The sequence below is a fragment of the Anguilla rostrata genome, chromosome 1, assembly GCF_018555375.3.
Source record: "Anguilla rostrata isolate EN2019 chromosome 1, ASM1855537v3, whole genome shotgun sequence".
Classification (NCBI taxonomy): domain Eukaryota; kingdom Metazoa; phylum Chordata; class Actinopteri; order Anguilliformes; family Anguillidae; genus Anguilla; species Anguilla rostrata.
In genome coordinates, this window is record NC_057933.1 from 65,912,570 (window position 1) to 65,924,080 (window position 11,511).

An 11,511-nucleotide genomic window follows, 5' to 3' on the forward strand; every position below is an offset into this window, starting at 1 on the left:
CAGGGAAAACATTGAAGTTGATTTTAAGATCAACTCAACTCTTTGCCTCAGCGCATTTTATAAGCAGAGTAGAAAAGTCAGAATCAACAGGAACTGGATGAACAGTGCATCTGACTGCAGTTAAAGACCAACTGATCAGTCATTTGGGAGCTGTCCTGAAGAGGTCAGCTCAGAAGAATGCTGGAACCACCAGCATGGAGGCCAGTGTTGCCAGAGTGAGGGAGACTGGGGATAGCCACCGGAGGCCAGGGGCATGGTTACAGAGATCTGTTGCACAGCACGTGTTGTTCATGGTGTAGATGGTCCTGTTTGCAAAGAACTCCACTGTGGACACCTGGTCACACTCATCTTGTTTAAGACAGCCTTTCTTCATGATGTCAATAACATGTGCTGAAAGACAGTAAGTAATGGGAGGTAGTTGTTAATTATGCAATATTTTGCTGTGTACAAGTTCATACTAAAGGGGAAATGGCATATTTACCAGCTTGTCCAACCCCACGGAAACACTTCTCTCCTGGGCTGCATGTGGTCCTCGAGGTGAAACACAATTGCCAGAATCCAATGTCACACTTGTAACACTCCAGTGAATGGCCTAGGATAAAGTCAGTACCATGCAGTGACTGCCCACGAGGGAACGTGTACCATCATCATGCGCCACATGGCATACCCATTACTCAAATAAGCAGAATTGTTCTGGACAGAAATGCCATAGATAGGGAAATTCACTTCAGCCACCCATTGCATGATTCAATCTTCTCTCCAATGAAAGAATGGGGAATCCATTCACCACCCACCATTTTCCATTCTTTGTAGAATGCACAAACATCCATTTTATAGACTTTTCACCCAGCAATCAAATCAAAATTAGTGCTTTACAGAAAACTCAGACACTAGAGAAACATCCCTTGCCTCAATTTACCCATTACTACAACACCTATCCATATCAACCCTGTCCTGGCAGAGTTTTCAAGAGTAGTACCCTGAAGGACAATTTATAGTCTCACTAACAGTGCACATTAAAGTTGCAGTGCACAGTGATCCAATGGAGGGCTGCACAACCCAGTTCCAGGAGATGTACCATCAAGTAGGTTCTCACACCAACCAAAACACCTTGTTCAACAGCTTGAGCTTATGGAGTTACAAATTGGTAGAACTGGGTGTGCCAAATTAGTTTAAATTAAAACCTACAGACTGACCCTCATATCACACCCCTGGCCTAGACACAGAATAGGTACTGAATGAAGAAAAGGTTTTCCCTTCCCCAGCACTCACCTAAAGACCTAAACAAAGGCTAGATTCCAGGTGTTGGGAGCCAGATTGCAGGCATTTCGCTCCTACCATGCACTACAGCAACTTGATTTTGCCCATTTACCTCATTGGTTCAGGAAGTAGCCATTACTGTAATCAGGTGGTGTAGTGAATTGTTAGAACTAAGTTGAGGACACTGCAGCCCACAGGACCTTAAGTAGCCCTGACCTCAACCATTGATGCAATCACAACACTCATCCGTTAATCGGCCATCTCAGCTGTAAATATGAAGTTGTAAAATACGCGTCAAACAATACTTTATCAAAGCTAAACTAGTTAGGTTTGCATTACAACCAATGAACACAATCCATAGTAAATTTCAGTTTAAATAAACTAAGGACATACTTTACCGTACGATAATTTTCAAAAATACAGAAACGGTAACCTACCAAGTGCAAAGATCAACGCGACTGTAAACACGCAGACAATGACCCTGTTCATATTCGCAGAACTTCAGTGCGCTGCAACAAATTTAAGGATCGCTGTCTCAAACACTCCCAAGTTGCATAAACAGCTGAGTTTAATCCTTATTTTATAAGGCTACACCCAATTGCACGCGGCTGTGGCCACGTCACACTAATTAGGAGAAAATTAGGACACGAAATAGGAATAGCATGTTTGGAAAGATGTATTGACAAGCATCGTCAGTTGATGTCATGACACTAAGAGGTCTAATTCCTTGCAAAACCCACCATAAAGTGAGAAGTACTGTTGCTGAATGTGAGTCCTATTAACTGCCTGCTGTCTAGATGCGGACATCCAACAAAGCGGAGCTCAGGTAACTGATTGAACTGTTAAAGAGATAGTTCTCTCTCTAATGGCTTTGATAATCATTACAGTAAACGGTTTTCGTTCGGCCCGACAGGACCAAAACTGATATATTAAAATTCACAATCCGTTTGATTGGTCATCTTGCTGGAATTGACAACTGTGGACTCTGGTCTCAGATTCAAACTGAACGCATAAAAAATGAAATAAATAAATAAATAAATAAATAAATAATAATAATAATAATAAAACCTATTGGTCAAACACTAAAATTATGTTGTATAACACAACATATAAAAGTAAACATTTTATGGAAAATAAGATTCTAATTTCCTCAACATATGGCTATCAGCTACCTATACTTTGGGACTCGATTACATTTGCCAATAATACTCCTCAGAATTCAGGCAGAATTTATATTTTTTTTAAAGAATTAGAACATATAGAACATACATAATTATTTGCCGGTACTGTATATTCAGTTATCTATAGGTGAATGGGAGAAAATAAACATGGAATAAAACGGAATACGAAACATTAAAACAAATCAATGCCTGGATAATTAATTCCTATTTAAAAATTGTACATTTGTACAGGGTGTAGTTATGCAGTATATACAGATGGGTGACAAAGGAGTGGAGAAACATAAATAATGCAGGTGTACTGCATGATAAAATTAAGCAATTGACATTCTATCATGCCCTGTGGCATGTATAAAAATGCTGAGTAGGCCCAGTTGACCTCGATTTTGTATCAAGATGACAAGAGAAGATCTAAGTGATTTTGAAAGGGAGTTCATTATTGGGGCATGGATGGCAGGAGCTTCAGTCACAAAGACCGCTCAACTGGCTAGTGCTTCAATAGGAACAGCGACTAAAGTGACATCTGCATTTAGATCTAAGGGAAAGACATTAGTAAATAGGGTAGAAAACAGTGGTCGAAGGCACACCGGCACTGGTCTACGAAGATGTGGAAAAAAGTGATGTGGTCAGATGAGTGGCGACAACTACGCGAGTGCATGTGTGGCATACACCAAGAGAATGGTAAAGGCCTAAATGTTTTACCCCTACAGTGAGGGGGTCCGGTGGCTCTTATGCTGTGGGGGGCTTTTTCCTGGAATTGTTTGGGTCCACTTGTCTCCTTAGAGGAAAGGGTTACTGCAAGCCGATGCAAAGTTATTTTGAGTGATCACCCTTATGATATGATGAACATTTCTACCCTGATGGGAGTGGTCTCTTCCAGGATGACAATGTCCCCATCCACAGGGCACAAGAGGTCACTGAATGCTTTGAGTATGGAAAATTATGTGAATCATATGCTATGGCCTTTGCAGTCACCAGATCTCAACCCAATTGAACTCCTATTGGAGATTTTCGACCGACATGTTGGACAGCGCTCTCCACCACCATCATAAAAACCCCAAATGAGCAAATATCCTTCGGAAGAACGGTGCTCCGTCCCTCCAGCAGAGTTCAAGAGACTAGTAGAATCTATGACAAGGCGCGTTGAAGCTACTCTGGCAGCTCGTGGTGGCCCAACACCTTACTAAGACACTTCATGTTGGTTTTTCCTTTGTCACCCATCTGTATGTTTGCTCGTAAGCAAGGTCACCTCTTCCCATCAAGGCTGCTCTGAACTTCTCGCTTATCACTACCCACTACAGCTTCCACAGCGTGTTAATGCACACACGCTACACACACAAGCCACACACCAGAAATACAGATTGATAGACGAGGCAAGAAAGCTTAGATGATACAAATACAGACCAATGTACACACAAATAGTAAATTGGGGAAGCCAACTAAAACTAAGAAATGAAAAACTTTATTGTGAATTCAGAATCCTGGTTTCAGTTACACTGGGAAAAAATTATAATGACCAATTTAGCATAGTGCTAACAAAATGAAGCCTTACATAGCAGTCCATTCTCAAAAAATTTAAACGAGACAGAATTACAGGTTGTCAATGAACTATGAACTTACACACTGCATTAAAATGAAAGATTACCCAATTTGATATCCTCTGATATACATTACATCAATAGCCCAACTAAAAAAAGCTGAACAGCAACTACACACACTTGAGTATGCAACAGTGTACAGGAACACGTTCCTGCTGTGGAGGCACAAACACAGTAGAGTGTAGTCGAAGTCACAATCTGCACACAGCTTTTATTAAAACAGGGCCATAATTCAGTGACATTTCCACAATTCTCCATAGGCAGTAGAGCAGATCTTCATCCAAATGATTTTAATTCCCATGCCCAGTACTTAAATGAACCAAAACTGTGCTTTTGTTTGGAAATATGTTTGAACTTTTTTCGTGATATTTCCACTTACCTTTTAAATAAACATAAAACGTGTGCTAGCCTACCTTCTCTCCATCAAAAACCACAGCTATTCCCTCATCAACAAATAATACTTCAAAGCTTACAGGGGGAAATTGCTTGGTTCAATTAAGGGTGCAGTCAAGAGATTGAAGGCACCATTTTAAAGAAAAGAGTAATAAACCAACTAATGAAGTACGGTGCATAACAGGCTTCATTCCCTACACCATGCTGTTTCTGTGTCATTTCCACACACGCAGACGATTCTACTTGATAAAGAGAGAGAGGAATTGCTTGGTGACTGTATCTGTGTGCATTCATTTCTGTACATGACTTTCTTAGTCTACATAATCTAATACATATAGTCTGCTCTCCTCCATTTAAGTAGGTATCAATATATAGCTCAGTACACGTCCCACACCTGCCCCACCCCTGCCCCCGAAATCCAACCCAATCCCATCCCTTCTGGAGGTCTTAGCGAATTGCCTTGACGGGGCTCTTGAAGCTGGAGGCTGCCTGCAGCTGAAGCTGATACGCCATGGGGTGGATCTTGAAACCATAGAGCCTATATGGAGGAGAGAGAAGAGAATAAAAAATAAAGCACATTTGAGGAGCTAACATTAGCACACTGCTTCAGCGCATGGACATTGACTGAACAATACAATAAAATGACACTGAAATCAATAAACAAGGGAACAATACCAGCAATACTGTAAAATATCTAGATCATACACTATGGCATATTAGCAGATCTGCTGTAGAGCAATGTACAGACATAGAAGCTAGCAATGACTACACACTGGAAAGTAAATGATGACTAACTTGTTTGTTGGGGAAAAACAAAGAAAAAAAACTATTCTTAGTAACAGGTAATCATAATCTCACTACATTAACTACAATTTAACACCAATTTCTAAATAGTAAACAAATAGGAAGTGTAAGTACTGTACCAAGGTACACAGTAGCATATTATGATACTGTTTGGAATGTTAAAAAGTCTTCTTTCCGATTGGATACATACTGAAGATTTTTATCAACTGTACTTCAGAACTCTACCACTTGATTCTAGCTACCTAGTTAGCTCCCAAGGAGGGCAGGTTCCTGTGAGCTCCTGTGAACACCATTCATAGTGTCAGAATGGCCCTTCATCATGACCCATGGACACAAAAGAAAAATAGCCATTCAGATGGCATCCTCACTCTTACAGATTAAAATGGCATATTTATGCAGACATTCAAAGTAACTCCATAGAACATCACTTTCATATCATTATAAGGGCAAATTATCAGCAAAATCATTTTACAGCTACATACACGATAGCCATTTAATTGTAAATCATCATGACATAAAACATAATAAATATGAATGAAGAGAACAGGCCTTTCAGCCGATCCTGGCAGCTCATTTATGCCTATAGACTACATTGCCCCTAGTACAGTTTCAATAATGGTCTTGAACACTCCCAAGAAGCTGTACTTCGACTATTGGCACTGAAACTATTCTATTCACAATCAACCCTACGTACCTGGGCACAAACTGGTTAGCAGGCCGTTTGGGCCGATACTCGGGGTGCACCATGAAAAGCATGTGAGGGAAGCCAGTTCCAAAGTAGGCCCCGTCAGTGTGGTGATGTCGGGAGGACTTGGGTGTGTAGACATCCATGCACTTTGGGCAATACAGCTTCACCATGGCTTCTCCTGGGATGTCCGACAACCCTGAAAGAGAGGAGTTAATTCACAACAAACCGACTGCATGACTAGTGGTCAGTCTACTCGTTAGCCTACGAACTTTATCTTTCAATATTAGTTTAAGCATTCAAATGTTCTTCAGAAAGCACTGGTCTGAAACAGGCATAAAGCATTCTGCAAAAATCTTGGGTTGGGTATCGAGAGCCGGTTCCAAATTTCGCAAGTTCATTAAGAAAATTTTGTTTTGAATCCGCTTATCAAATCCTGAAAATGTATTTTTAATCGCATTTGTTATGAGTTAAATTTAAATAATTTAACTCAACTGCCAGGACCTGTTGCGCTTACGTATAAATTGCTGGTAAGGTACGTATCAGTACGTATGTAGTGACACGCCTATAGAGCATTGTTGCAAGATTGTCAAATCATGTTATTGTGTGTGCAGATGGCTTTGGGCGGTTTGTCATAATTTGGGCTATTTTTGGTTACATTGGGCGGGTTTTTTTAATCTTCCTGTGTCAGATAATCATTTACATTCATTGGTACAGTTTGTTCCTCAGTTGATATCATAGACATGCATATTTAACCTAAGCTTGTGAGATCCTGGAAGTAAGCCTGTACTGTACGTGTTGAGGGCAAAACATTGGAGCTCCCATTAAAGTGAATGGGGAATCGCCAGCATTAGGTTATTCATTGTATTGGTATTTTGAAACATGACCGTTTAATCAATAAGATTAATCAATTCAACATTCTGTTAACCTCTCAAGTTTGTTTAGATTTGAAGTAACAATTATATAGTGTTTCCAAGCAAATAAAAACTTACTTCCCAGATAAATAGCTTTAAACATAATTTTCTCAAGTGGACTAAGACTTTTGCACAGTATGCATGAATATACAAATCTAGTATCTACACAGCAAATGTTAAAATTTAAAAAAGGTTCACTGCAGTTGTTCCTACAGCTGGTTCACAAAACATTAAGTGGCTTATGAGCTTATGAGGATGCATTATGTTCCAAGTCTACAGTTAAACTGGTGAAGGACACTGCAGGAAAATATCTAAATTAGATGCTGGACAATCTTAATGGCAAGCGCCTAGTCACAGAGCACTGATTTTGATCTTGGGGTTACAAATTTTTTTTTTTTTTAATGTATTTTTAGTATCGACATTGATCAGTACATTAACCAGCAGCTGTATTAACCAGCAGACTCAGACTATTTGTAATGTCAGGAAATTCTCGTTACACCCACACTTAATCAACATCAGTCTTATCAGAGTAAAATAGCTCAAGCTCACATTTTAACGAGGGTGGAGCAGACGGGGTCAGTGACAGACAAAAACACACTATGTCAATGTCTTCAGTGTAACAGAGCAAAAGGTCCTATACGGGTGGTGCCGACAGGGGCTCAGGCCCACTGACAGACAAACTGAATATGAAACTCACCAATGGGGAGCATAGGCTGGTTCTCACAGTAAACTCGGGGACAGTACCCAAAGTCTCCCTGCTGGTACTTCTCCAACTGAGTTTGCAAAACAGAGGGTTGCTTTAATTCAGTAGGCATGTGCAGATGGACCACAGAGTACAATCAAATTCATTCTACAAATAAAGAGGTATCAATGTCAAAATCTGTTTTACTAAGGAACAGATACTTTTGTTTAGAGAAAAAGCACACTTCTATAAACTGATGGAAAAATCGGTGAGAGAATCCGAATACGAAAGGAGGGTGGTGACCTACCATCTGAGCAATGCCTCTGTTTGTGAGAATGTAGCGTGCGTGGATCAGGCCATAGAGCATCTCCGCTGCCTGCTCAATCAGGTCGCTCTGATTTGGGTTATCCTCAAGCTCCTCGTCTGAGGAGGGACAGAAAACAACAACGTACTCTTCAAAATGGAGTCTCCAATCAAGTGGTCATGCAACAAAATTTCAAACTTACATACACTAATTTCTAAACAGTACAAATTACAGCTGTGAGATCTCACTGCAAAATATATACTGCAGTGAAAATGATAGCCCTTGAAATTGATAGCTCTGCTTTGCCTGGAAATTGAGCAGCCAAGCATGTTCACATCCTACCCTTCTTGGCATAAGATAATATGCACGGGGGGATGTGTGATGGTCAGATAAAAGAAAGGGCTCAATGACAAAGCAATTGTGCAATACAGGGTACAAGCAGTATTATACCGACCAGGTTCTAGGTCCAGGATCATGTCCAGAGCCTGCCGATAATGGGGCACTTGCTCATTGAGTCCTGTCAGATTGAACTTGTCCTGGATGTAGTCCTCATCAACCTGAAAGTGAGAATGAACAAGGCTCAATTCAACATTAAAGGTACAGCAATCTTAAAATTAAAGAGCTCATAAACATAAAATACCCAAAGAACCCACAGATATCACTATTCGACTGGAATACCACGATCAAAGCACAAACAAGTTATTTTACGTCTAAAATAAAGGGTCCTTAATTAAGAAAGTCAAAACAGTGACTGCTGCACTGAGTGGAAAGGACACAGGACAAGAGAATGTCTTTAAAAGTGCCTCCATCAACCCACACACAATATTCTGGCACAGACTTAGCAGTAGAGCATGAATAGTCATAAAGGCAACCAGGTTTTGGCAAAATTATTTTTTTTTAAAATGGAGGACATGCAGCTGCTTACCAATTTATACATACAGACATGCTACTGAACTTTTAAGAACTGACTTACTCACAAATTGATTTTCATCCAAAAACTACACCTTGGAGTGGAAGGATTATAACTTACAGAAGAGTGACATAGTTTCAGATGAACCTATGCCATGTAATGGAATATAACTGTGTAAAGTCCATTTATATGTGTAATGTTGCATTCAGAAAATACGGAAAAAAGTGACATCGCAATGTTTTGCTGTGTGGGACTTAGACTTCATTGCATCAACAATTCAGTTAAACATTTACACAATACTACATGGAGAATACATTTATCAGGTATGAGGTGGTAGTAATACTAATACTACTACTACTACTACTACTACTACTAATAATAATTATAATAATAATAATAATAATACAGGTTTGTTATTGATACTAATTATTCCTCAACTGAAAAGAGAAAGTGGCGTTAAAACTTTCACACTATAATTGTGTGCAGGCCACATAAGAAACATATTAGGCATTAAAACTGCACAGCAAAAATTAGTAACATAAAATATAAGGTATCATACAAAGGTGAAGTGAAAAGGGCTTGCAGAGATCGACTTACTTCACAGAAGAACTCATTCCCCCTCAGTCCACAGAACCAGGAGATCCACGACACTTCCTCTGAGCTACTCATGTTGGTACTCTGCAAAGTAATCGCAAAGTGAACCCCTCATGCAGCAAACAAACGGTCAAGAAAATATGTTTTACTGCCGATATGCCACAGTGTTATCAGTGTCTCCTACTCAGAACTCCCAAAGAATCATGGATGCAAAGTATACAAGTGAAACAAAGACAAGAACATACATGCTGTACAGTTGATTTTGTATCCTGGGGATGGGACATTGCAAATATAGGGCCATCACAGACCGACATTAAGGTCCGACATCAAATTGTAATGGTCCTTGCCTTGTTTACGCGGACACAAGCACACACAAATCTAAATGGATAGTGCCGACTTAAAATGTACGGAATGACATAACACAAACCCTCTTACGTCAAAGTGGAATAGGCTAAACACCTGTACATACCGGTGTGCTTTCCCCTTAAATCTAGCTAAATTATAACATTAACCAACTATATCGGTGCCCCCAATTGCATTTAAATTGAAACTATGGATTTGATTTACAGAAATGCTTACAATAGGTGTAGCTATCTATATAGTCTAGCCAGCTAGTTTGGTTGCATGGCTAACGTTAGCTAAACATCTGAATTGTTCTAATGAAGCAATATGCATTTAGGTTTTCTACATGGTCTAACCTAAGATACTACAAGTAGCTACGTTAACGCTGTACGAGTAGTCGTTCGTAGCTCGCATGATTTTGTAATATTTTCCTGAAAGAAAACATGTACCTAGTGAGCTAACATAACTGGCTACATAGCTTGTAACTCGTCAACTTCAGCTACTTATAATTAACCCTTAACTAATTGTCTAGTACGTTAATAATGTACGTTAACTTGCATATCAGTGTAGAGCTACAATATCAAATACCGTTGCCCCCTAAATATATATGGTAACGTTGTCTCTCTTATCGATCGTATTTGATAATCAGCTAACTAAAATTATATGGTGTGAAAGCTAGCTAGCTAGCTATGTTGTATGCGACTCGTTGTAACACGTTACACTTCAATACTCGCGCTAAAAGCACTGACAACACGCTAACCAGGAAGGTTTGTGACGCCCTGTCCGCTAATTAATTTGTCAAATAAAATAGCACAGCAAGCTGAGAGATAACGTGGATAAATAACAACCGGCATCAACGCCATCGGCTCATATTAAGCTAACGTTAGACTAGCTAGTTGGCCGGGTTTTCATTTCCAATTCATTTTCCGATAAGAAACTAGCATAACTTCATCTAACGTATACAAAGCCTAAATGTGGCCAGTGGTTACAAGAGACAGTCAGTAACTGACAAATACAGACAAAACGGACCTCGTAATCTACTACTCTATTTAGACTACCACATTTAGCCTAGCTACCTAAATTCAAGGTAGTAGGCCGCATAAATCCTAACAACCGACGATACCGTGTTCGCAGTTGCCGTTTCTGCATCGTAGGTATTGCTACTCAACTAGTTATAGCTGACTACAAGGATACATTGCGTCCAATAAATACTTACACTTTAAGGTTCGTTCGTGAGTCTATAAAGATGATTTCGAAGGTCGGATAGCTAGTTATAATTTAAATGTTAATTTGCCTCTAGCTGTACTCTGCCAGTACCTAGCTAACTCTAACCGTAATTTCCCTTGGACACAGTGATGACGTAAAAACTCAGAGACCATAAGTACGAAAACTCAAGCGGGTCAAAAATCCCACTGGGTTGGGAACATAGACTGTATAAAAATAAGTTGGGAACGAAAACATTATTTCAGTTCCCAGCATCGATTTACGCTGAGGTAAAAAAATTTTATTATTTTTTTTACACCAACAGAACAATGAATGCCATTTCCACATTGTATTTAGCTTGTTATATCATTTGAACATGAGCATTGAGCTTTATAAACAAACCCGCTTTGAAATAATGTCATCAGAAACTTAAATTAAAAAAAAAACAAAAACAAAAAAACGATTTGGCTGATATAAATAGCTTGTCTGTTACCTTATAATCAAAACATCAAGAGAATCTATATATATTTAGCAAATACGCATTTGGTAAGTGGGAGTCAATCCCTTTCTCATTGTGGCACCTTGGTCATGTTTGACGTGGCCGAGCCTGAATTGCGTAATGGAAATGGAAAAGTTAAACATGA

At 39.5% G+C, this 11,511-nt stretch overlaps 1 protein-coding gene and 1 long non-coding RNA gene across 3 annotated transcripts; both read right to left on the bottom strand.

The window, feature by feature from the left end:
• Positions 1 to 263: 263 nt before the first annotated feature.
• LOC135263107 (uncharacterized) lies at positions 264 to 1,554 on the bottom strand. The gene is made up of 3 exons (XR_010332398.1): positions 1,273 to 1,554; positions 482 to 592; positions 264 to 390 (listed from the first exon to the last, which is right to left on the bottom strand). It is a non-coding gene; the product is annotated as an uncharacterized LOC135263107 (long non-coding RNA).
• Positions 1,555 to 3,878: 2,324 nt separating this feature from the next.
• On the bottom strand, positions 3,879 to 11,040 carry LOC135263056 (casein kinase II subunit beta). Of its 2 annotated transcripts, none has more exons than XM_064350646.1 (7): positions 10,881 to 11,040; positions 9,326 to 9,406; positions 8,273 to 8,375; positions 7,822 to 7,937; positions 7,530 to 7,605; positions 5,928 to 6,117; positions 3,879 to 4,967 (listed from the first exon to the last, which is right to left on the bottom strand). In XM_064350646.1, the coding sequence occupies exons 2-7, from the start codon at positions 9,395 to 9,397 to the stop codon at positions 4,877 to 4,879; spliced, it is 648 nt and encodes a 215-aa protein (XP_064206716.1). In that variant the 5' UTR covers positions 9,398 to 9,406; positions 10,881 to 11,040; the 3' UTR covers positions 3,879 to 4,876. The 2 variants fall into 2 exon arrangements, with proteins under 2 accessions (XP_064206716.1, XP_064206707.1); XM_064350637.1 differs by lacking the exon at positions 10,881 to 11,040 and adding an exon at positions 9,568 to 9,712.
• Between the last annotated feature and the right edge of the window lie 471 nt (positions 11,041 to 11,511).

Bases quoted from the DNA above. Each gene is read 5' to 3' on its own strand.
- LOC135263056 (XM_064350637.1), bottom strand. From the start codon at position 9,636: ATGTCGGTCTGTGATGGCCCTATATTTGCAATGTCCCATCCCCAGGAT. The intron at 8,376-9,325 runs GTAAGTCGATCT...TCTCACTTTCAG, and splicing joins GGAATGAGTTCTTCTGTGAA to GTTGATGAGGACTACATCCA. The intron at 4,968-5,927 runs GTACGTAGGGTT...TCCTCCATATAG, and splicing joins GCTAACCAGTTTGTGCCCAG to GCTCTATGGTTTCAAGATCC.